Source organism: Epinephelus fuscoguttatus, linkage group LG19, assembly GCF_011397635.1.
Source record: "Epinephelus fuscoguttatus linkage group LG19, E.fuscoguttatus.final_Chr_v1".
Taxonomy (NCBI): domain Eukaryota; kingdom Metazoa; phylum Chordata; class Actinopteri; order Perciformes; family Serranidae; genus Epinephelus; species Epinephelus fuscoguttatus.
The window spans coordinates 36,727,407-36,754,364 of record NC_064770.1 but is presented as its reverse complement, the minus strand read 5'-3'; the positions used below and the strand labels follow the sequence as shown (position 1 = coordinate 36,754,364).

The 26,958-nt window shown below is 42.4% G+C and overlaps 3 protein-coding genes across 6 annotated transcripts in view; 1 reads left to right on the top strand and 2 right to left on the bottom strand.

Annotated features, from left to right (window-relative positions):
• Positions 1-26,958, bottom strand: part of kri1 (KRI1 homolog) — a 602,835-nt gene that overhangs the window by 170,207 nt on the left and 405,670 nt on the right. The gene's annotated exons all lie outside the window — the stretch shown is intronic.
• LOC125879065 (phosphoinositide 3-kinase regulatory subunit 5-like) overlaps positions 1-26,958 on the top strand; it is a 135,779-nt gene that overhangs the window by 26,983 nt on the left and 81,838 nt on the right. The window lies entirely within an intron of this gene.
• ntn1b (netrin 1b) overlaps positions 16,575-26,958 on the bottom strand; it is a 75,096-nt gene continuing 64,712 nt past the window's right edge. For all 3 annotated transcript variants that reach the window (XM_049560730.1, XM_049560728.1, XM_049560729.1), the window contains exon 7: positions 16,575-20,676. In XM_049560730.1, coding sequence (XP_049416687.1) covers positions 20,357-20,676 — 320 coding nt within the window. In that variant the 3' untranslated portion in view covers positions 16,575-20,356. The remainder of the gene's footprint in view (positions 20,677-26,958) is intronic.

Here is a 26,958-nt window from a genome sequence, read left to right as displayed (position 1 = left end):
GCCCACCCAGAGCCTGCCTCTGTCAGATAGACTGATCTGATGGGTCCGATAGGCGATTCAGCGGGCTCTGCTCATCGGGGCCAGATCCCCGTGTAGTGGAAATTCAAATTTGCTAGCGGCGGGGCATCTGGATTTCCAGGTTACATTTTCATGATTATACTTATATAATTTTACTTACCTAAGATTTGAATGCAGGACTTTTACTTGTAACAAATTACTGTTTTAGTACTTTGACTTATGAAGTGATACTTTGCCGTTTTTTTAACCAGCTTTTTATCAAAACAATGAGGGCAATATGAGTAAATGCCCAGATCTCTCTGCTCTTTTGCCATGGCTCAAAGGCAGGTCTCATTTTTGTACGCCCATCGTCACCTCAGACACAAAAAGTAGAGAGGCAGATCACGACAGAGTCAATGGTTACAGTTCTTTGAGCATCACGGCTCCCATGAAATGATTAATTTCACTATCACTATAACTGTAATTTGAGATTGTTTGTCACGAGCTGGCCACCATTTTGTTTTTGGATGAGCTGGAACCAAGTTGGGAGCGTTTATGGGTCCAATGAGGCGCAGTGCATTCTAGTAGTTGTAGGTTTTCTACCTCTTGAGCAAAAGGAAAAGTCACAGCTCTTTATCTCTGTTTCCTCAGGTCTTGTAGCAACTTCAAAAGTCTTTCATCTTTGTCACTGCATAGACAGTTCAGTTTAATTAAAGGACCATCTTTCAAGCACTTAAAAACTCAAAGTAAAAGATCTCAATATGTCTTCCACCTCTGTAACTTCTTCATGTTGTGACCAGTACATCAAACTTCAGTTGTTCCCCAGAAGTTTAAAGAAGGGGGAAATCTTTTGAGGTTGTCACTTGGGAGAGAAAAAGTTCTGGGTCAGCGTTGCAGCCGCTCTAGAAACCAGAGCGAGCCATCCTGAGAGTTATAGGTCTGCCTCGTCAACATGCAGCGTTTTTCTAACACTAAATCTCAACATAGGTCAGCGCTCTGTTTTCTTACATTTCTGTCTCCCACTCGACCCAGAACTGTCTGGTAGCTTCTCAGCGCTCCATGGACGGACAAGAGCAAAGAGGAAAAAATGGCGGAAAGAATAAGTGATTGTGAGATGTGGGAGCGAGGAGTGTTTGGCAGGGCTCATCTTGTTTGCTCAGTAAACCCCTGAGGCCTGTGTTTTTTCGCTGAGGGAAATGCCCGCATTGTTGCGCCCGGAGACCGTGGTTACGGGCCAGCCCGGGGCCCAGCCAGGCAGGTTGGGACAAACAACAAGATGAAGGTCAGCTAATATAGCAGTTAATTCCACTTCCTGGTCCCCATGACACCCAGGCAGGGTTTATTTGAAGATCCCAGACCCTGAAGTCACTCTGCACTTTGTTTAGTCCATGAGTATTTTTGGTCCGAGCCAACACTTTCAGATATTAATGTATTCGGATGAGAAGGAAGGGAGGGTGGAGGAGAGAGGAAGAGGGGATACAGCCGAGCAGTGAGGAGGAAAATTCCAACAACATGCTTCTCTGTGTCAAATTTTGTCTAATTACTTCTCTCATGACAAATATGTCACATAATTATAATAATAATTTTCACATCCTTGAGGATTAATCATACATTCTCACATTAAGACAAATTACAGTAAAAATAGTCAACGTAGGTGTTTTTGATATTGTGGCCCAGCCTTTACTGGATTTTTTCAATTTTTAAAGCTAAGAGTTCACATCACTTCCGGAGCGCCTGCACAGCAAAGTTGTCACAGACAGCGTTTTTTCTTTGGTTGCCAAAGTCTTATTCAGTGACAGTCTGGCAAGGGCTTGACTGTGTCCCTGTCCTGCACTCTAGCTTTAATACAGCTGTGATGTGGCTGTAGGAGAGAACACTGAACAGTGAGGCTGATATCAGTGAGGTAAAGTTACAAAAAGTGACACTGGATTATATACTGCGCTAGTTATAGTAAGTAGGCATTTGAATCCAGCGTGGAAATGGCAAACTCCCCCACTAATAATGAGTAATCAGCCTTTACAGGATGCTGTGATGTCACGTCTGCAAGAATTTACACAAATTCAACCAATCTCCTTGAACGCTACACAACCTTGCAATTTTGTGTTTGTGTTTACCATGAGTTTCTCCAGTCATAGCAGTCCCCTGCGTAATGTCACCAAACTCACTTCCTTGTTTCTTGTTGTGAAGATTAGTTACTGCTAAAGACCTTGCAAGGTAAATCCCTGATGTTCTGCAGGAGTGGGGGTGAACTGATTTACACCGTGTGCAGCGTTGTGGTGGAAGACAAATAACATCAATTGACAAACACTTTTATACTGCAAAACTCACCTGGGACTGGTCGCACAAAACACCTTAAAGATGACACTTAAGGCTTAATTTCTCCTCAGTTGAAGACTCTTTAAGTGACTTAGCGCTCAAAGGGAACTCATTCAGCGGCTCCTCTGGCAACAGCACAGCGTCTATCCCTCTTCTCTCTCGCCGTGTGTCATCAACTTTTGGTGATGTAAACCTACGTGACGCTCGCAGCTCGACAAAACTCCATATATGTGAATGTGTGATAGTTGTGGTATCATAACAGCCTGTCACAGGTTACAGCGTGATGATTAGAGGAGAAATGGCAGAGCATAAAAAAACAGAAGGAAATCACCTGTTGATTTTTATATATAGATCCCAGGGGACATTTTTTGATTTGAATTTGAAGGAAAACTGTGAAACTAGATCACTTATTGTGCTGCAATTCTGTTTTCTTACATTAATGATAAAATATAAATATATTTTCACTAATTTGTCATATCGTCAAGAATGTTGTTATCGCAAAAATACCCTGAAATATCGTGATATTATTTTAGGGCCATATCGCCCACCCTTTGTTGCATACAGATCTGTTGCACGTGCAGAAAGAACTAAGGTGAGTTAGATCAAATATGCTGGTTAGTGGTAACATTAGTGTAGTTTTCACTTCCTCCTGCAGTGCCTTTGCAAAAAAAACACTTAAAAACATTGAAACAGACCTCACAGTTTTCTTAGAAAAGCTGCCGTGAAATCAGTCAGTTTAGGTCACACCAGTCTCAAAACAAAGCAGATAATCACTTAGTGTGAATAGCTACTGCAGAAAAAATGTCAACCATAAAGAATATCAAATTAATTTTGCATTAATGGAAATCTTTAGGATTGTAACTTCGGAGTTAAAGACCATATAAAATGTCAAATAGCTTTTAGTGTGTGTTAAACTCTGTTTGGTGTCCTCTTGTCCCCGTTAAAGCCTGGAGGGCGAAAACAGGGTGCTACTGTGAGGCAGCTGAAGGACTCTCCTCACGGCGTAGACTCCAGTGAGATCCATCCACTCCGGCATCCTCTGGACCCGGCAGTGTGCGTGAATAGACATTTAAAAGAGGTAGTTTATGAGCTGATGGTCTTCTTGATCGTTTAACTTGGACTTAGAGAATGCAGCGGGGGGGGCGAGCTGGGTGAAAAATATAGTACACACCATCCAAAAGCCAAGTGGCTTAATCCTGTATGGAAATGGTAATGAGAAAATAGAGGACTAACCCTGTCTGTGTGCGCTCTCCTATCCAGGATGGGATGGAGGCCTCTCTAGTGGGGCTTCTCCAGGATGCATAAGAAGAGCCTTTGTGCTCCAATGTAGTAAGCCAGAAATACAGCTTTTGAACCATGTGCATTGCAAGAAAGAGAGAGATGGAGAGGCAGTTTGGGAGAGAGTGAATGAGTCAGTGAAGAGGTGGGGGGTTGGGAGGGCTCTGAAGGTGTCAAAAGCAGAGGCTGTAATAGTTGTGTGTCTGCGTGTGTGCACATATATGTTTTTTCAGGGTGTGTTTTCGCCTGTATGTGCCCATGCATGTGTGTGTGTGGTGGTGGTCACACAGTGAGCTGATATCAAGTACCTCTTTAAGCCCTCCTTCCATCTCCAAAGGTGCTTCACTCTTTGTTTCACGGAGCCCCATTTCCCCCGTTCTGCTGCAGCCTGACTGTGAATGAAGGCTGGGAAGCAAAAGAGTGGCCTTCGACGGATGGAGGACGGCGCTAAGAAAAGGAGTGGAAACTGCAGCACACCACCTGTTTGTGTTTGTACACTGGACAAAACTTTAAACGCCACACTTGTTTTTACTCCCAGTTTTCACAGGCTGAAGTTAAAGATCTAAGAATTGTTTTAATGCAGTCAGTATATATATTTCTCTTTTGGTCATAAGTTTGTTAGGGCTGCACCCGACTAAGAGTTTTCCTAGTCGACCAACAGTCCTTATCAGGGTCCATCAGTGGACTAGTCTCCTGCATGTTTCTGATATGAATGTAATGATTAAATGATATATTTTGGTGGTTTGAGTTGAAGGTGTGAGAAAGAATAGTATCAGTAACATTGTTAACACTGTGCTACATTACAGAGAAATACAAACCGTACTAATGAACCTTCATTAATATAGGCCTATATTTTATCTCCAAGTGCACGTCACACACTGAGCGAGCCGCCTGTTAATGACGCTGTGGGCTAATGGGCATGTAGCTACTTCCATGTTTCAGATGATACGTCATGTTTGTAGTCGACCAATGAAGATGAGTTTACATATCACCTTGGGTTCGTCCTTCACCTTCTCAAAATGATCCCACACTTTGGATTTCCTGCCCGACATGTTATTAACTAGCCTGTGGAATAACCGCAGGTACCAGCCCTGGAGATTAACCTGACTCCTGTCTGACTGCTGAGCGTGGACACTTCCTGTGTCTGTCCTTTCAAATTAAAGTCACACATGGTCCAGTCATGTAGGTTTGGATTTACTTTGACAAGGCGCAGCTCCTGATAGAGTTTCACGTTTCTTTATTGGTTGACCGATGACCTTTCTTGGCAACTAATATTTGTCCGAAAATTTGGGGGCAGCCCTAAAATTAGTAAAAATCCTTTTACAAAATAATCCACGACATATAAAGATTCTGACCAAACAGCATCATTACTTAACAGTGAGGCTGGGGCGATTCATCAACGTCACCGATTATGGACTAATACTCTGATTTTAGAGAAAAAATGTTCGCCGTGTGTAACGGTCCTCTGTGAGCTGAGCCTGTTTCCAGGAAGTGGGCCTTCCATTTTTAACACAATCTGGAAATCCATCGGTTAGAAAAATAAAATAAAATAAAACTTTTTTTTTCTTCCTTTACCTCTGGAGGCACAGCCCGGAGTTTTTCGACTAACGGAAGTGCAGGGGCCTCGGCGATCGCTCACGGCCTTCACTTCCGGCGGTGCCCCCAGGGAATTGCTGTGAGTTTAGCTATATATCACATTTTTCACGTCACTATATCACCGTGTAGACTAATCTGATGTTTGTAGAGTCTATAAACACAATGATTGAACAAATGTTACTATTTCTGTGTGCACGTTTTGTAATGAATAACATGGTTATCGTAGATTAGCTGGGCTAACCATTAGCTGTTAACATTAGCAGTTAGCAGTGTCCGTAATAACCATAGACTGTATAAAAATAAGGTAATAACTCATTAAACGGTCCGTGAATAAAATATTTTTTCCAGTGGATATCTTATTTACAACATGATTGAGCTAGCAAAGCAGTTTTGTGTTGCTATGTGTGGTATTTATTCAGTTATGGGAAATCACAATGTCTAGAAAGCATCAGTGGCTGCAGCTGACAGGGACAGCTAACAGCAGCAGCAAAGCTAACATCAGGACGTCATCTGTTAAAAGCCTCCCGTTGTCAGATATGACATGAAACTACTCCAGTTAGCTCAATCATGTTGTAACTAAGACATCCGCTGGAAATTTTTTTTTTTTTTTTTTCACGTTGACGAGATGGCGTTTTGGGTGGAGCGGTCGCTATGGACGCGGAGCTTGCTGTTTCTGTAGGTACACATTTCCTGGGGACACCTGCATGTCTTGGCCACGCCCCCTCCATTGTGATTGGGTAAAGCGCAGCATCGTTCAAACTCAAAGCCTCCCCCACCCCCCCACCTCCCCTCTAGTCATCTCTCACACAGGGCTGACGACAGATTCTACAATGTAAATTGTAGAATCTGTCTTGAGAGATTATTTTTAACAAAACATTTATTCATTCTTTCATTTCAGTGTGATTAAGACATGTAGACTTTACACCCCTCAAGACCCCTGCGTTTAAAAGAGAAACATAAATGAATTATGTAGTTTAAACTAAATGCATATTTGTAAATTGAACAACCCACCATTTCCCATCTTGTAGAGTGCAGGCCTCACAACCACAGAGCACATGTAACCACAGCAGCTCAGGATCTCCACATCCAGTGTCTTCACCTGCAGGATTGTCTGAGACCAGCCACCTGGATAGACATAAACTTTTTTGTTGCTGGTGGATTCCAAAAATCTACCAGCCCACTCAATAGAGATTACCACTGTTTTTTTGGCTCGTGAGTGAAGCAAAAATAGCAGCCACTTGCATGTTTTAATAGCATTTGGCTAGTTGCTGGTGCTGATTTCCAACCCTGGCAGCCACACGAACAGCTGATGCAATAATTGGTTTGCACAGCCAAAGAATTTCTGCACATATCGTCAGAATCCGTCCCAGGGAAGTTCATCTCAGCGACTAGTCTCAGAGGATCTTGTGAGTGGAGAAGCGGGATGTGGAGGTCCTGGGCTGCCTCTCTAAGCCAGATGGACACACTGCCAAATTCTATGAAATGATGCTGGAGACTCTTGTGGGCACTCCTGCAGTCAGGATGCCAATGGCACGCTCCCTCATAACCTGTCATCTGTTCTGCATTGTGTTGTGTGATCAAACTGCACAGAGTGGCCTTTTACTGTGCTCATCCCAGGGCACACCTGTGTAGCAGTGATGGTGTTTAATCAGCATCTTGATATGCTGCACCTGCCTGGATTATCTTGGTAACGGAGAAGTGTTTGTGACCAAAATTTGATAGAAATATATCTACTGAGTGAATTGAAAAGTCTTATATCTGTAAAAATTGGAGCAAATCAAAAGCGTTTAAATTTGTAGTCAGTGAAAATTGCAGTCAAAGAGGTGACACATGAAAAACATTTACCAAGGAAGGAGTGAAGCGTGTTGGTGTCTCACACTTTGTCCACCAGGCGAGCCAAATTCCTGAGGTTTATTTTGATAGTACTGATAGTTTATTCTCTGGCCGTCTTCGCACACACTTGCATGAATTGAAATTTACTCTGCTGCATTTGTAAATTATATGATTGTTTCCCATCCTCACGAGAAGCAAAGCAAACAGGGCTTGGAAATACATTTAGTCAGCTGAGAAAACACAGTGTTATATTGTTCTCTGTTTAGTCGGGTGCTTAGGAGCAAACAAAACAGCATCTGTGGTGCAGCTCGAGTTTTACCGAGGGTTAAGAAGAAGGAGCAGGGGGCCAAGTGGGTTTGAGAGAAACAAAAGACCATGATTGCATATAGTTTTGCAGCTAAAGTGGCGGTAGCAGAAGGAATCTCATGCATAAAATCAGAGTTTAAATCTGTCAGGACCTGACTGAAATGTTTGAACGTCCCTGACTGAAATAAAATGTGATGGCACGCATGAAGCTGCGTTAAACGACGTCGTCCTTTGACAGTCACTTCCCCTGAGGTGCTGCTGTGAATAGAGATTAGAGACGGCAGCACTAAAGGTCCGTGGCTGCTGGTTAATGTAAATCAGTGCCTGTGATCTCCTCTGGTGTTCCTCCTTCGTCCCAAACAACTAATCCACTTAAGTATCAGAGGCCTCTCAGCTCGCTAACCAAACTCATTTGGGTAGATCTCAATAATTAGTTTTCTCCCACCCTGTGTAATAAAACATCAGTCGTAGTCATTAAAACATTGTTCATTTACGCTGAAGTTAATGAACGTCTCGTCAATACACTGTAATTACCTGCTAATTAGATTGTTATTGGACTGTTTGAATACCGCCTCTTTCTTTTACTCTTCTATTGAAGGCTCCATCGGGCCTGTTGATGAGGGGGTGTGAATGGGATTAGACTGCCTGTGATGCTTCCTGTCCCACCATGGTGGTCAGTTCTCTTAAAGGGATTTTAGGAGCCTTAGATTTGTCCATGGGTTTTTAGTTTTAGACAAAACTTAAAATGGAAGATTTTTATTTTCATTCAAGATAGAAAGAATCTCTACAAATAAACATATACAAGCAGAACATTTGTAAATAGAGCTTGTGCAGTCCAGGTATCAACGTGTGTTGGGTGATCCGATCACAAGGGGAAAGCTCTAAGTCTGTCTGTTCACACCTGGTATTATGGTGCGTTTCATTTGCACTGGGAAGTTGAAATTTCCAAGTTCCCAGTCGCATATGTCAACTAGAACGCCTCCCGATGTCAGATTTCCAACTCAGAAAGTTGGAGGAACCTCACCAACTCCATCCTGAAAATCCAAGATGACTCCAACATACATCAACAGTAGTGAAGGTTGTAGTAAAATACAGTTTATTAACTCCTCTATCTTATTTGTGTTTCACTGAAAATATTGTACACACAGTCCTGTGTAACTTCTATTTGTGGACATGTTCCTGCAGTGTTGGTATGTGCAAAATACAGTGTAATGTGTTGTTATCAACTGGTATTCCTAACAACATCTTGGTTGTACTGGAACAGGGTCAACTGGGACGTCATTCCCAGCTCTCGCCATCTGTCTCGAGTGACCACTTTTGAGCACATCTCCCGCTCTTAATGCAAATAAACGCGTACGTCATTTCAAACTACAAAGACAAAGACAAAATGCATTGTTGCAATGCTCCCTGACACTACTCAAATACCGAGATACATTTTTGTCCGTATCACCCAGCCCTAGTGACATTTTATATGAGCTGACTTTGTCACTGGGAGGTGGAGGGGATAGTGTATAGTGTGACATTTAGACAAGATGCCTGACACGCCACAGACCACAGTTTGAGACCGACAAACAACAAAACCGGATGTTTTTAAGCAACTTTTTTAGCCACTGACCATGAGTGTTTCTTTAGCGATCCGTCAGTGTGTTTTCTGCTAGAATAGCGCCACGAAAAACGGTAGTTTTTTAATGAGACATCGCTACATTTCCTGCCGGCATTGTGCTACCAGAATGGCCAAAACATGCTCTTTCCATCACTATAACCCGGTGGTTACAAGCAGTGTTGGGCAGTAACTCGTTATTAGGAACCGTTGGCAGGAACTAATACTCTAACATGTTAGTTTTTAAATTCAGTAACTCAGTTACCGTTACAAAACGGTGCGTTACTCCGTTATTTTTGGCCAGGTTTTTAATATGGCACGCAGCATGCAGTATTCCTTCACAAACTAAAGTTCCCTTTCACTAAAACATTTTAGCCCTAAACAATAAAAGATAGTCAAGTCAGATAGAGGTATATGAACAATTCTTACCAGAGAATCTTAATGAAACACGTCTCTCACCATCTCTGAAGTCACTTTTGCCAGCTGGCCTCACCACAGTGCTGTAACGTTACATTAAGCGGTAGCGCTTCTGTGGATTTTTAGTCTCAGTAACGTTATATCCAGTGACATGATAGCCATTGTTATCCCAAGGAAGCTTTTGTTGTGGACAGACAATGTCTGCGGTGGAGTGCCATGTCATAATTCTGACATCCCATTATTCCAAAAATTACCCATTGTTTCGAAATCTCAGTGTTTCGAGGAAGTAGAAACGGTGTTGAAAGTTGTAATTTTAACCCAAACCATGATCTTTTCCTAACCCTTGACCAAGTAGTTTATTTGCCTAAACCTAACCAGACCTTAACCATGAAACAGTTATTTTGTAACAATGAAAAATGAGATTTCGGAACAACGGGACTTTGTAACAATGGGTTTAATATGGCTGGAACAATGGGATGTCGAAATATTGAGATTTTGGAACAATGGGTCATTTTCAGTACAATGGGATGTTGGAATTATGGGCGGACCCCTGCGGTGGGTGACAGACTGGACATCATCATGTTGCTCTTCAAATGTTCTCTTTAGCTCATTTTCCATATTTGTATCCAAGTACCGTAGCTGTAAAACGTTTAGCTGCCTGACAGCGAGTGACTCCACTGTAGAAGACATGTTGCATGTTTTCCTGTACCGTAGCTACGAGCCAATACAGTTAGGAAATGTTTTTAATCCTGTTTCCCAAAAAAATCAATAAACCTTCTTTGTGGCTTAGAAAAACTACACTGCAAAAAAGAAAAGCACTTAGTCCCCACTCAGTCATCTACAGCCAGGATGTACTCAGAGAATAGATGACAGTAGTGCGCTGCGTCAAGGTCATGGCGTGATGGCAAGCCAAGACGAGAGTCCTAAGTCGAGTGTTTTTGGGGGTGGGGAGTAACTAAAAAGTTACTTGTCTCAGTAACGCATTACTGTTTCGCTTAAGCAACTGAGTTACTAACTGAGTTACTTTTTAATGAAGTAACTAGTAACAGTAACTACTTATTATTTTTCAGTAACTAGCACAACATTGGTTATAAGTTTCAGTGTATCCACGACATCATAACTTACAAACGTATACATGGTTTGCAGACACATATACAATGCCAACCTTTACTCTGGTGATTTGCCAAGAGAAGAGTGGCTCTGGGACAGTCCTTCAGCGCTGCATCTAATTCATGGAGAAAGCAAGGATGTGAGCTGAGTAGGTGGACTTTCAGTTTGGCCCAGAATGTGGCTTCATGTGGCCCAGACCAGCTCTGAATGTGGTCTGACTGGTATCGTGTTAATACCAGGTGTGAACAGGGCCGTAGTTGGTGTAGTGATTTGGGCCCACTTGGGTGTAAGGACTTAAGTGTCTCCACAGAGCTATAAAACGCAGCTAACCACATGAAGGTCACATAATCCCTGACGTGATGTTGTTTCAACGTCGCAGACAGCCACAGCGGTCTCGTTACACTTCGCGCTTACCTTTCAGGGAACAACACGGGGGTAAGGAACAATAAGGAAAAGGCAATAAATCCAAACACTCCACATGTTTCCGTGGGCTCAACCTGACAAAGAAATCAAGGTCTTTTCCATCCCGTCCTCATCAGTGCGCATATAGAATACATGTCATGGGAGTTTGAGCCATGTCACTCAGCCACTTGCTGTTTCCATTTCCTGGCAGCTGTCAGCGCAGCACACAATCAGAGGGCAGAGGGCCACCCTGCCACCACAGCTAGGACAACCTCAGCGTGCCGCATCGTCACCGCCGCCCTGCCCGGCTGTGTTTTCCGAGGAGTACTCTCTCTGTTAACAGGCAGACAATGGCAGCGGCGCGACCAGGGGGGATTCATCTGTGTGGAAAGTTCCAAGTTGGTGCTGCTGATGGAAACCTGACCCCTGCATTCAGCCCGCTTTGCTGCAGTATGAAGGCCAGCAAGCTTTGGTCATATCGTGTCTGTGTGTTTGTTGTTCCAGCTTCATCTTTGCACATACTGAGAGGGAAGTTCACACACACCCAGATCTCTTTTCAACTCTCCCATCCCGCCCAAATCATGAGACAAATCACAGCTTGTGCAACACTCGGCCTCGATAAGCCGAGGTGAAATCGTTCGTATCTTGAATGACTGTTGTGATGTCATTGTCAGAGAAGCCAGGGAGCCTGAGCAGCCACGTTAACAGACCTCCATCCACTGGCCTCTTCATCCCTCTCTTCCTCTCTTCCATCCACCCATAGTTGGAGCAGTTTTATGGGTGGTAGTCCTGGTGGCCTTTATATTAATGGAGAACACAGTGACTGTATAATTGGTTGGCCCCTTTGGAGCATTTTGCACTGGGCACTATGGGAGCAGTATATCAATACCCTGTCGTCCAGCCAAGACAGATGGACTCTCATTTGGAGCAGGTTCAGAATCGTGTGTTTTTGTGTTCAACTCCCAGAGGAATAAGTTAAGGGGTTTCCACTGGTGCCAAAACCTCCCAGCTACAACAATAACATCTGCGGTTTGGATTAGACGTGTTGGTGATATCACCCTTTTAGCAATATGCCTGCGTTATAGCAATCTAACAGCCAGTTCTTATTGTCTGTGAAGTTTATAGAGGCGCAGGATCCAACACAAATGATGATCAGCGCTGCAGGACATGGCCGATGTTCTTTGGCTGAAGCTGGTGTTTTAATTCATTTACTTCATTTAGTTGCTTAACTGTTGGCTTCACATTTTTAATGTCACAATGACAAGTTTCCCTTTAGAGACTTCACATAATTTCAGAGCTTGAAAAAGTAAATATCAGAATGGGATAATGGTTTGCTCAAAGTTGAAGTGGTGTTTAATTTTTCTTAAGCACTCACGGAAAAGATCACGGTAAGGTTTTAGGAGTATACCTGAATCAGAATACATGACTCAGAAATGCACAAATAATGTGTGTCTGAAGTTGCTCATTGTTATTCAGGGGGAAAAAATGACATGTTTGTGCACTGTGCTTCCTCAAATCAATTCATTGTTGATCGCTAGAAGATAAAAACACCCATTCTGGTTGCAACACAGGACTCTGACTTCACTACCCAGTCGTTTCACTTACTACATATTTACGTTAGCTGGTCTGCACGACAGTCGCAGTATTGACTTCCTTTCCAGTTTCAAATCCCGTCTGAAAACACATCTTTTCTAGCTGGAATATTTGGTCTAATTTAATGGAGACACACACATTTTACCTAATATTTCTAATTCCGATTTTTGTCCAGTCATTTTATTAACTTTTATTGTATATTACAACATTGTTTGAATTTTGCTCTATGGATACATTGCTGCTTGTTTTTTTTTTTGTGTGTTACTTACTGTCTTGTAAGGTGTCCTTGAGTGTTGATGACATGAGGATGACATTATAACATGATAACGTCATGATGATGAAATGCTGATGATGATTCAAAGTACACATCTGACATAATTGCACAAAGAATAAACACCAGTTCGATATGTTCAATTAAAGATCTAATAACTACGAACCATCTTTATTCTTCCCGATTAGGCAATAAATGTTTTTTCCTCGACAACATTTGGTATATTTAATGTATTTTTTAGTGTCAGTTTGATCTTAGAGCCTTTGTTTTTACTCTTTTCACGGTGTTACATTCATGTTTTTAAAAGGAAAACGGGAATAAGAGGGTAACACATTTACGCTAAAGCTGAGTCAGACTTAATCACACTGTTAGTCCTCTTTTAATTACCCAGTAAATAATAAACGATTACAGTGTACAGACGGGAGCAGACGGCTTAGACTACATGTTCTTTTACAAGCGTTACTGTATGTCATGACAAGAAATCAAACTATGTGTAGAATTGTCACTTAGTTCAATAAAAAATCTTTATTAGAAACTTAAACATACACTCTAACTAACCTCCCTATAATTACAGTAAAGAGTGGTGTAACGAGGCTGCACACTTCGGACCTACACTGTTATAAAATAGCTTTCTCACAAATTATCTAAACTTTGTCTTGATGGAGACAGTATTTATATACAACACGACATTTTGTTCAATTTATGAATTGCTGGGCTCACTTTTATACATCATGCAGGACATACAGTAAACCTCAGTAGGTTGTTTGCGAGTGACAGTATATATATTTGGCTCCTTTATTGTTTATGAGCTGATGGTATATCGGGTCAAAAATCTAGTTTCCTCTGTGACATCAGCTTTGTGAGAAAAACTGTTCTCTAAGTATTTCATCATCATTTTAAAAAAGACAAATATGACTGTTTTGTGACTAGTAAAAAAACACCCTTTTTTGTTTTATTCCTCAACAATAATGAAAAAATTGAAAAAACAACAACATTCATCTAACTGAATATTTCCTTTTTTTTTTTTTTGCAAATATGTACATTTTAAAATAAATTATACATTAATTTCATTTCAGTATCAACAATATCAAACTTGTTTTGCCCATTTTTCTTGCCTTGTTACCCAGTAATAATATGACTGCACCCTGTAATTACTGAATAAGTACTCAGTAATTTAGTGGCATACTTAAAGTGTAATTTATCCCTTTTAGTCAAGTCAAGTCAGCTTTATTTATACAGCACTTTAAACACAGAGTTGATCCAAAGTGCTCTGACAGCACACAGAGAAAAGCAAAAACAAAAGAAAGAAGAGGAACAGAAAAAATTGAATAATAATAGCAGTAGAATGATGCTGATAAAATTATCATTACTGATATTATAGCACCTATAGCAACAAAAAACTGTGTTCTTGTTGTTATACTGTCACATTATGCACAATTAAATGAGTAAAACTTTGTTTTAAGATGGCTCTTGAGAATCTCAGTGATGGAGGAGAGTCGGACAGTGGGAGGAACAGACCTCAGAGTCTGAGGTCTGTTCTCAGAGTCCCAGATCTCGGGACGGACAGACGTCTTTGGTCAGATGATCTCAGTTCTCTCATGGTGTGATATGAAGAGAGGAGCTCTGTGATGACGGAGGGGGTGAGGCTGTATAACACTTTGTTGACACACATCAGAATCTTACAATTTTTTCTGTAGCTAACAGGCTGACAGTGTAGGGAGGCAAGAGTGGGTGTAATGTGCGCCTTATTTTTTGACCTTGTTAAAACTCTCGCTGCTGCATTTGGACTAGTTACAGATGGGATAAACATGAATGAGTAATACCAAAATATAATAAGTGGAGTGTTGATCTGAGTTTGGAGATGGTGCACAGCTGTGTGAAACTTAATTTTACTACTTGATTGATTTGTATGTCAAACTTCAATTCAGAAACAAATATGAGATTGTGAACATGTGATTTAACAGAGGGAACAAATGGTCCAAGATGAGGAGAAATAATGTCGGTCAAATGCTGTGGTCCAAATAAAATAACTTCAGTTTTACTCTCATTAAGCTGGAGAAAATTTGCAGCCGTCCATGATTTCATCTCGTGACAACAGTTATTCTCTTTATTATTACTCTTAGTCTGTTGATGTGGTTTGGCTCTAAGGGGAGGTAGATCTTCGTGTCATCTGCATAACAGTGGAATATATGTTTTTGAATAATGTGGCCTAATGAAATTAAATAAATGAAGAAAAGGAGCGGACCAAGTATGGAACCTTGGGGTACACCACAGAAGATGGGAGCTGAGGAAGAAAATGAGTTACTGATAGAGACAAAGAAGGATCTGCTGGATAAATATGAAGAGAGCTAGTTTAAAGCAGAACTAGAGACCTCCACCCATTCATTTAATCTGTGAATGAGCATCAGGTGGGCTGCAGTTAGAGCTAAGTGCAAGAGGATGGAGCAGTTATCTGCGTCAGCAGTTATGAGGAGGTCATTTGTCATTCTTAACAAGGCTGATTCAAGACTGTGAAGAGCTCTGAAACCAGATTGGAATTTTTCCAAAATGCAGTTTTGAGCCAGGTGGGACAACAGTTGATGGAAAACTACTTTTTGAAGTATTTTTGAAAGAAAAGGGAGTTTAGAGATTGGTCTGTAGTTATTTAGGACTGAAGGAACTAAATTTTTTGTCATCCGTATTGCCTTACCATTTGTCTTGTTATTTGTGGGCTGTCATCTTAAGTTTTGGCGAAAATAACCTGCAGTATACACCGATCAGCCAAAACATTAAAACCAGTGGTGGGTGAAGTGAGTAACACTGATCATTTTGTTACAGTGCAATGTTCTGCTGGGAGATCTTTGGTCATGGCATTCATGTGGATGCTACTTGATGCCCTCCACCCACCCCCACCTCACGGCAATGGTACTCCCTGATGACAGTGGCCCCCAGCAGAAAAATGAGTCATGCCACACCACATAAACTGCTCAGGAATGGCCCGAGGAACATGACAAAAAGCTGAAGGTGTCAACCTGGCCTCCAAATCTCCCACACCCCAATCTGATTGAGCATCTTGGGACGTACTGGTACCCCACCTCAGAACTGACAGGTCTCAAATGAACCGAAGTCAGCACCCCAGTGCCAGACAGTCCAATCCAAGCAGGCCTCACTGTGGATTAGGGGTACCTCTGAGGTACCAGCACATCCCGTGCATGCTCGATCAGCTTTGGATCTGGGGAATTTGGAGGCCAGGTCGATGCCTTGAGCTCTTTGTCATGCTCCTTGGGCCATTCCTGAGCAGTTTTTGTGGTGTGGCATGGCTCATTTTTCTGCTGGGGGGGCCACTGCCATCGGGTAGTGCCGCTGCCATCAGGAGTGAAACTTAATCTGCAGAGGTGTTTGGGTGGGTGACATGCATCAAGTGGCATCCTCATGAATTTCTGGACCAAAAGTTCCCCAGGAGAACACTGCATTGTAACAACATGATCAATGTTATTCACTTCACTTGATAGTCGTTCTAATGTTTTGGCTGATCGGTGTATGTCTGTGAACCTTCCTGTAGGGAGTTATTTTATTTGAGTGTGAGTATGGCTAAAAACTTAAATGCTGTGGGCTTCCACAATTATAAACAATTACAGCTGACAAAATGTGAAGTGAAAAGCACAGATGCGTCTAAATTGTATTGGATTGCACTGTTTGATTAAATGCAGTCGTAGTAGTTTATTGTCTGCGTGTGTCGTGTTGCAGTGTTATGAAAATAACGACACTTTCTGATTTCAAGAGGAGAAAAGAACTAAAAATGTAATTTCAGCTGGGATCATTGCCATTTAGTTTTTTCACACAGCTTTATTTCAGATGAATTAATTTTCAGTTCTATCAGGCTGTTCAAGAGCCAAACATGTATCAATACTTTTCATTACAGCCATCTACAATTCAATGCAAAAAAAAAAAGTAAAAAATAAAAGATCAACAATAAAAACCACAGAAGCCACATCGTTTCATGTGTCATTAAATATATTCATTTGTGATAAACATAATATATTAGTATTACAAGACATTACACAACCATTTGCAATGGACACTGCTAAACAACATTTACAAGCCAATGTATAAACATGAGCAGATAATTATTCAGATATAATATTTATGGAGAGCAGAAGTCTGGTAGGGAGTACCTTTCTGCAGACGCGTCGGTACAGATCTGTTGGCAGAGACTGGATAAGTGCGTTGTAGTTTTCAGATACATACAGTATGATGCACAGAGTACTGAGGTGTACCCTTGTATTTATGTGTGTTCATGTGTGTGTTAATGCACTACATGATGTGTGCGTGTAAACTGAGTCATGTTGTGTGATCTTCCGGGCGCTCACGTAAACATGAGACATTTCTCTGACATTCATTTATTTGTGTGTCATGTATTAAGCCTCTAGTATTTAAAACTCTGGTTAAGTTCACATGGAAATAGATCTAGTTAATGTTTAACAAAAAAATAAAAAAGTAATACTATACAGCTATATAACACGTAGACAATCAGTCATGCCTTGTTGTCGAGTACCAAGTCTTGATATTGGAATCCAGTCCTCAGAAAGTCTCTTTGAGGTGACGAACATTTGACATGGCGTGCTGAACGCACTGTACAATAAACATCTGTGATATTTAAATCACTCCACAGGTTATTTTTCCCACAACATTGAATACTGTATACAAAGTAAATGTGTACATAATTCACAATCATTGTTAGCTATCAGTCAGCTGAAGTAAATAGTGAGCATGCATTATGTCAGTGGTTTGAGGATTGTTTGATAGGTCGATATTCTCTTTTCTTTTTTTAATACAGTGAGATACTTCATCAGTTATTTCACTTACAAATGTTCGGGACATCCACCTTACATCTAGATCTTTATTAGAGAATAAACACGAAATTATGTTCTTACAAATTCAAACAGGGTTGTTCCTGTCAACCAGAAACATCAGACCATACAGACCAGTCATCAGTCAGCCCAGTCACCAGGAAAAAATGTTGGCATTTTATGTTTCTGCAAACCACGGATATGTTACATTTGTACATTTCATATGTAGCATATCAACATTTCTAAAGTGATGTAGTTTTTGAGCTGACTTTGTCACTGGTAGATGAAGGGGATGGTGGATGGCATGTCACCTAGGTGCCACACCTGCAAAGCTGCAGACCACTGCTCAACAAGACCAACAAAGAAAACTGGTTGTGATTAAACGACTCGTCACGGTACGAAAAGGGGGGGTTTCTTTACAGACACATTGCTGCCTTTTCTTGTTGGGGAAGTGCCACAAAAAAACGGTTGTTTTTCTAGCAATACGTTACTGCATTTTCCAGTCAGGATAGCAGCAAAACATTTTCTTTACAGACATAGCTGCATTTCCTGCCAAATAGTGGCATGGAAAGCTGTTGTTTTTACCAAGACATCACTGCATTTTCCAACAGATAGTATGGCCTGTAAACTGCGTTTCCTGCCGAGAAAGCCCCACAGAAAGCGATTGTTTTACTGAAACTATGCTGCGTTTCTTGCCAGGATAGTTGCACAAAAAGTGGTTATGTTTCCCAAGACAAGCTGTGATTTCAGCCAAGATAGTGCCATGAAAAGTGGTTGTGTTTTTTACCGAGACATCGCTGCATTTTCAGCTGGGATAGTGGCCCGAAAAGCATTTGTTTTTTTCCGTGACATTGCTGCATGTCCTGCCCAAAAGGTCTCATGAAAAGCGATAGTTTTTCACCAAAATATTGCTGGGTTTCCTGCCCGCATAGTAGCACAAACAGCAGTTGTTCTTTACTGAGACATTGCTGTGTTTCCTGCCAAATAGTGGCATTGTTCTTACCAAGACTTCACCGTGATTCCAGCGAGGTTAGTGCCACGAACAGTGGTTGTTCTTTTACAGAGACATCACTGCATTTTCAGCTGGTATAGTGGCTCAAATAGTATTTGTTTTTTTCCATGACATCGCTGCATTTCCTGTGGAGAAAGTCCCACAAAAAGGGATTGTTTTTTACAGAAACATTGCTGCATTTCCTGCCAGGATGGTGTCATAAAAAGTGGCTGTTTTTGACAGGGCCATTGCTGTGTTTCCTGCCAAATAGTGGCACAAAAAGTGGTTGTTTTTAACCGAGACATCACTGAATTTTCAGCCAAGATAGTGGCCTGAAATGCATTTGTTTTGTTCCGTGACATTGCTGCGTTTCCTGCCGAGAAAATCCCACAAAATTTGGTTGTTTTTTTACAGAAACGTTGCAGCATTTCCAGCTCGGATAGTGTCACGAAAAGTGGCTGTTTTTTCCCGAGACATTGATGCGTTTCCAGCCAACAAAGTCCCATATAAAGTGGTTGCTTTTCCCAAGACATTGCTGCCTTTCCTGCTGGGATAGTGGCATGTAAAGCGATTGGTTTTTTTAATGTGACATCACTACGTTTCTTGCCAAGACAGTGGTATGAAAAGTTACGCTGGGATTGTGCTCCCAAAACCCCGCATTCTAAGCCAAAACACTATGGGTAACACACGTTACCCATAGCATTGTTGAAATGTAATGTTTTAACCTATCAGCTGAGATCATCTAAGATATCCATGGTTTGCAGAAACATACAATACCAACATTATTTCTGGTGGCTGGGTTGCATCAGTGAGGCCAGCAGGTTTGGACTGTACAGCTTTTTTGCATCGTATGGTACAGTATGGGATTTCTTTTCTTTTTGGATGCCACTCTAAAAATGTGAACATATCTCATATGTTCTAAAACTTTTGACTAGTAAAAATAAGTGCATGGTTGACATGTCTACTCTACATCTAGCTGATGCTACGGCATCATCTACGAACATAATGTCTATGTATGCACATATGGTTACTTTACATTGCAGAGGTCACAACCACAACATACCGTTGAAACATTGAGAAGCGCTGAGCAGAGGCTTGTAATGTGAAACATGATCATTATACAGAATGAGCTGAGGATCGTTATGGCATTTTGTTCCCACAACACCGGTTGTCTCACTGAGGTAACACTCACATATGAGCAGGGAGCTCTCAGGCAAGATGGCACCTATTATTTTTTCCACAGTTATGAATAATTAAACAATTTTTCACTTTCAGCTGTTGAAAAAGTTTATCCATAGTTTGGCAGGTTACAAGAGCACATTACCATACATGAGTGGAGTCCCTCAATGCCATGAAACGTCTCTTCATTTAACTACATAATGCTTTACACAGCACAGTGGAAATAGATCCTCTTAAAATACAAAAGAGTGATACAGTAGATGCTCTTTAAAACAACTGAATAAGGGACTTTAAAAAACGGCATCATGGGTAAAATAGTCAGGATGTGACATATCTGTAACATTAGGTGCAAACTCTGCAATTACAAACAAAACAAACCTTGAAAGACGAACAGAAACAGAACAAATGTAGAATGAGCTCCTTCACAAAAGTTCCTAAAAAACACTAATCTCTTCGCTCCAACTCAGAGCAGCAGCACTCAGTCACTCCCCGATCTCTCCTACTTTTCACCTGTGTCTTTCTATCTCTTATTCTTCCAGTTTATTTTTTCATTCATCCCCTCCTCTTCCTTGCATTCATCCCAGTGGAGACGTTATTTTGCTTCCACCTCGCCCTCAATCTCTCCTCTCCGCCAACTTTTAGCACTTTCCCCTCTTGTCGCGCTGTTGAAACTTCCTGAGCCGGCGGCCCCACAGGTCCTTCCAAGGGATGAGCAGGCTTCCCTTGTCCGCCACCACGCCGCTCTGCCCGGGGGAATCGTCGTCTGTACCCAGGAGCAGGTACTTCCTCCCGGGCTTGATCTTAGGGCATTTGCAGGCCACGTCCTTGGCTCGCACCCACAGCAGCTGGTCCCCGCGGCGAATGCGGTGCTCACCTTGTTTATAGACAGAAATGATGTTGACGGTGAACTTCCACCACTCGCCTGCCTTGTCTCCTTTTAGGACGTGCACTTGGACAGCTGGTGAAGGAGAAGAGAAAAGCCAAGGTTAAAACACTTACATGAACGAGTGATGCCCAGCCATGGATACTTGCTCCCCTCGTAACCCTGGGTAAAAATATCCACATATTGAATCAGCTTTAATACCTGAACACCACATGTTAAAATTGAGTGTTAGCAAGTGCGGACAGATCAAAAAAGTTAGCTAAAAGAAATGTGTAAACAGTTAGAATAGTTATTCACCACGGCGTCTCCAGACTCTTTCAGGCCTATCACATGTGCTCAGTGTGAACCTGCTCTCATCTGTGATGAGAACGGGGCGCCAGTGGTGTACCTGCCATTTCTGGTGTTTTCTGGTGAATGATGGAGCTGCACGGTGCTGGGCTGTGAGCACAGGTCCCACTAGAGGACATGGGGCCCTCATGCCACCCTCATGGAGTCTGTTTCTGACAGTGTGGTCAGTGTAGTGATATCTACTTTTATATAGTTGGGAGTGTTAAATAACACCCATTGGGCTGCAGAGTACATCAGACAAAAGCAGTTTGGGAACCACAGACATAAACTTTAACACCACATGCCTTTTTTGTGTTGGCATCTGTCTGAGGCAGCACACAGATGCCAACACTTTTATACAACATTGTATAAAAGCTCCAATAAAACCTGCTGTACAAACATGACCCAGAAATCGCTGACTTTGCTGCGTGTCACTGGTCCCTCCCCTCATCTCCGACCTATGACCTGCCCTTGTTGTGCTCCTGAGCATACTCCCTATTACAGCAACTGTTGCCATAGCACTCCCTGTGCGAACACAAAGGGACCCGGTGGAGAACATCTGAAAGCACACTTCCACGTGACGGGCAGAAAAAAAACACTTTTCCTTCAGGTGGTCGGGCCAAGCTTGAGGAGGAAGACGTGGATATTAAATTCTTTATTGCAAACATAAATGGCCAAAAGAGATTTTTTTATAGAAAAATGGCCCATCTGTTAACAATATAACTTCTGAAACAATTCCTTTCCAATGGTCTATCAGGTGTTAAGCTGGACTCTTAACATCAGAACACGGACATCCTCGGGCCATATCAAGCTAAACCTGGTAACTATTGGAACACCACTTGTAAGAGATATTTTCATACCAGGAAATGAGTAAAACTCCCTTCGCAGAGGCTCCCCTGTGCTGATTCTCCGTCAGACGGAGCAGCTATTACCTCATCACTCTGATTGCAGCAAGAGGCAAACAGCTCAACAGTGATGGAGCTAATCTGTGCTTGAAGTGAAGTGCTTTACCCCATGGGTTTAGCAAGGAATGTGCTATTAACGCTGAAGTGTGTGGGGGTTTACTTACAACTGTGAGAATTAATCGAATCTGGAGAAGACTGGGTTAGATGATGGGAAAGACTCGGAAAAACAATCAGTTGGATGTGCACGAAACAAACCTTATATTTACCCTCTACTTATAACCCATTTACTGCTTTAACAGAACTGTTCAAAAACCAAAATATACATTTTCCCTTTTATCTGTAGCACTGTTTATCAATCTAGATTGTTTGGTGTGAGTCTGAGAGTGTTGGAGATATCGGCTTAAGAGATGTCTGCCTTCTCTCCAGTATAATGGAGATAGATGACACTCCGTCTTTGGTGCTCAGAGTGCCAAAACAATACGTTTAAAAAACTCAACAGCAATGTCTCTTTCCAGAAATCATGACCCAGTAACTCAAAATAATCCACAGATCTTGTGAGCAGTTTAATGTAGGAATTATTTTCTTTCTACCAAACTACACCTGCAAACTGTATCACCATGCAGAAGGAAGAGTGCATCTACTCATGGATGAGAGATTCATGCTCGTCACAGCATGAGATATAAACGTTAACGGCGTCCTCCTTGGCTTAGCTGTAACATTAGCTAGCTCAGTGGTGCTAGCTGAGATAGCACCTTTTGCGTGGTGATATGTTTGGTGGATGTAGTTCAGTAGAAAGAAAATAGTCCCTACATTAAAGGTCCCTCTACAGAAGCTCCCCAATGATAGTGATGTTTATTGTTGCAGATGTTTCTGCCTCCACATTTTCTTCACTGCTTCTTGATCAAACAACTTTCTAAAGCAGTGGTTCCCAACTGGTCCAGCCACGGGGTCCACATTTCCCCTTAGTCATTAGTTCACGGTCCACACAGTTAAATATATTCAGCGTCATACTTGCGTTAGGCCATGTCGTCAAGCTAATTTGCTGTCTCTGCTGAGTCGCTGTCCATTAGTCACTCACTCTACAGCAGCAAACAGCACTTCAAAATGAGAGCTCTGTGCCGGAAATGCACTGTGCTTAAAAATAAAGCGTGTATTTCTACAGACTTGACAGTATTTTGTCACATGCGGTCCGTTCAGAGTGGACCTGCGATCCACTTTTGGACCACAACCCACCAATTGGGAACCACTGGTTTAATGATTTTTAGCCTGTTTTCCACTAGAGAAAATTAGCAATAGCATTATCATAGTTAACCATAGCTGTAAATGCACTGTGCTGTCCAAGCTAGCAGCTAGCGTTAGGGTTAGCGTCACCATCTCGTCCAAATGTATTCACTGTACTTGAAGATAAAGTGTGTATTTCTACAAACTTGACACTTCGGCGAGTCATTTGCGGTTCATTCAGAATAGACCCGTAACCCAACAGTTGAGAACTGTCAATGTGCGAACGTGATTGACACATTGTGAGGTTGTTTTATTTTGATCGGTTTAATTTTAGATGTGCAACAATTTTGGACGACAAAAAGACTTGGTGTGCGAAGGCCTTATTTGGAGTAACCGGATCATGATTTCTGGAAAAAGACATTTCTTTTGAGTTTTTCAATTTTTTATTTTCTTTTTATTCTTGGCGCTTTGAGCACCATAAGCTGAGTAGCATCTAGTTCTTTTATATTGGAGGGAAGGCAGACATCTCTACGGCCGATATCTCCAATACTCAGCAACTCACACCAAAACAACCTAGACCTATAAAAAGTACAACAAGTAAGAGGAAAACGTGGGGGCCAGTTCACCCCAAAATTGGTGGCCCTTTAACATTTAATGTCTAAATATTCTGTGGTTTTTGCTCTACACACAAGGGGTTATGTTGTGAGGGTTTGGGAAACTCTTGCTGGTTAACCTGTGTAATAATGATATCCAAAATATATTTCCTTCCCATTTGATTCAGATAGCTAGGTAAGTTAGCCTTTTCTGTGCCTTTCTGGCTGAACATGATCACTTTCAGTGTTCATCAGTCGCCCCCCCTTTGCTGCCAAGAATGAGGAGAACCGGAGGAGTGGGGTGTTTGAGTATGTGTGTCAGTGCATGGTGTGAGCAAATTGCACACAATTTCAGAAGAAAGAAGGTTTGTTGGGCTGAGTAGAGCGAGCTCTCACAGCCCTGCCATTCATTGCAGCCCTCTCCTTCATCCAGACACATAAAGGGTGTGTGAGGGGGAGGGAGGAGGGGCCACTATTTGTCTTCCCAGCCACAGAAAAAGTTCCAGGAGAATCGGGATGTGTTTCCGACCTCATGAGCTATCCGGGTTCTGCTCCCAGAGCCCCATCCAACTTCGCAGCGTGAGAATCCAGCGGAGATAGCGCTCTCCTCTCCAGGCCGAGGAGACTCGGTTACAGCATCCAGCGCTCAGTCTCTCAGTCGGTGTCTGCCTCTTTCTCTTTCTCTCTCAAGTATGTTCTCAGTCTGTGCAGTGTATTTAAACACACACAAATCCACACACCTTCTGCCACTCTGAGCTAAATAGACACCAGAGAGACTGAGAGCGTGGGGTCAAACAATCTAGTGCACGCTGACACTGTTTGGTGAGACGGTGAGAGAGAGGAGATAAGTGTGAGATGATCCTGCGCTTGCACAATGGCTGCCAACCGAGCCGCCCTCACAGCCAAACTTCCAGCTGGGTTTATCTTCTTTGGGTGGTGTGCTGCAGCTTGACACCGCATGCCACCAACAAGCAAGGGCTAATGAAATTAGAGCTCGCTTAATTACCGTGCTGAGGCCCCTGTCCCCTCTGGTTATCAGCTGAGTGAATGATCAGGGACCTGTTACCCTTGGGTGAGCACAGAGGGGTGGCCGGGGAGGCTGGGGGGCCCTGCCTTTGAGCACTATCCCGGAGCGTCAGTAAACACGCGGCCCTTTGATTCATTGTCCTCCTAGTGGCAGCGAGAGGGAGGGTGCATGTGTGCAGAGGAGGGTGTCAGGAGAGAATATAATCCCTTTGTGTCCCCCGTCTCCGTAGCTACGGCAGTGATGAAAAACAAAAATTGAATAAACAAAACATATTTCTTTCTCTCCAGGGTGGCAATCCGTCACCGTCTGCCTAATTTACCACCTGTTTGTGCCCCGAGGAATGCTCGGTGCCGGCAGAGCGCAAAACTGTGTTTAAACAGAGGGCCCCTTCCCGTGACCCCCGGGGGCCTGCGGCACCACTCACACATGGGGGTTGTGGCCCCCAAAGAACAGAGAGGAGACCCACAAAAGCGAGGCGACAGGCCTGAGAAATGAATTAGGCCGAGGCGGAGGGAATGCATGCTAAGCAATGATGTCTGCCATACCGCCGGAGCGCGGTTCAGGCAGGATCATCTGCTTCCAGACTTTTTAGAGGAACTTCAGAGGAAAAGCAACAGGAACCGCCCGCTTTGCTTGAATCAGCCTGACTGATTTATAGATGCAGAGCCTGTCTCAGCTCCGATGATTAAGATTTAAATCAGTGGAAATATGAATAATGGCTGCGTTTGGCTTCCTAGCAAAATTTAACAAATGGCCTGAATTACTGTCTACTCAACTGTAAGGGGGGAATAAAATATATTTGGCTCCGTTTCCAGTTGGATGCTGTTTAAAGTCTATAAAGATGAAGTTTCAGCGATGATGATTTTGAATGAGAGACAAGTTAGTCATGTCTGAAAGGAATCAACATGAGGAGAGCTGGAAGGGTTCACGCAGAGCAAACAGAGATGAACATTTTTAACAAAGAAAAATGTGTTCACAGACTCTCACTGTGTTTTGAGGTGATACAGCACTCGCAGAAACCTGGCTGAGAGGAGACTGTCCTGTGTAACGTTGGATCTGCCTCAGAGAGTTTTTTGCATGTCTGTGGTTTACAGATGTGGATCCACTGTTAACAGATAAACTATTACACTGTGATGATTAATGGTGCAGAAAATCCAAAGAGCGCAGTGGATCATTGGCCATGTGAGTGAAGAGTAGAGCTACACAGTGGGATAGTGCTATAAAGAACCATATTATTCTGCAGCCTCTTTTATATTCTTATATCCTCCTGCGTTGGAATTACAGGTATGAATCTCCTCTTTGTTGTGGTTTTTGTTTGAAGCCTAATGGACCAGTATCAATCTTCAAAACATCAAATCTCACTCTTGTTCCAAGACGGTTTGCGAGACACAGCTGTCTTTGCTTTATTCTGATGGCACCACTGTTTTAATACATCATTTCAGACCCTGTAATATGATGTTTATTTACCTGGCACCACATTGTTAGATATATTTCAGCTGCGCTGCTCGTTCTGTGGATTCATTGACAACATAATGTGATTGCTGTGTGTGTTTTGGCTTCTCTTATCAGTTTGGGATTTGCTCTAAAACGTCTCAAAATTTTTGCCAAACGCCTCGGGCTGACTGAGCTGGACCAAGTATCCACCATACTTGTGTGGTCTGTTCCTCCTCTGCAGGCTCTACAGAGGTGAAGTCGACCATACGTTTATCAAAGCTCAGAGATCCACACTGACTATTCAAGACCTTTCGCCACTGACATCAGCAAAAATATGCGCACGCATGTTTGCAACAGAAGTGGCGTTCTGCCCCAGCCATTTAGATGAGTTAGCAAGCTTTAAACATTGAATTAGAACAGTTACCGCATTAAAATGTCTGGTTGTTGCGTGTTCGGTTGTCAGAATAGATATCCCAACAGTGAACTCAAGTTCTACAGGATTCTGACAGGATCACCGCCGTGTCAGAGCAACCGGTGTTTCGGTTTAACGAGTGACCGTGTTAACCTGTGACTCAGCCGAATGCTTCGTGGTTGCTCGTAGTGACGGCAGCTGTTGCAAACACAAACAGAACATGTAGGTGTCCTGGTTCCGTTTTACTCTAATCAATTTTGAATACTTGTAGTATCACCACAGGATCTTGATCTTTTCAGAGCGACCGTGTTTCGTTTTAACGAGCGACCGTGTTAACTGGTGACTCAGCAGAATCCTTTGTGATTGCTCATAGCAACAACAGCTGTTGAAAATGCAAACAGATCACATAGGTGTCCTCCTAAAAACCTTTAATTTTAC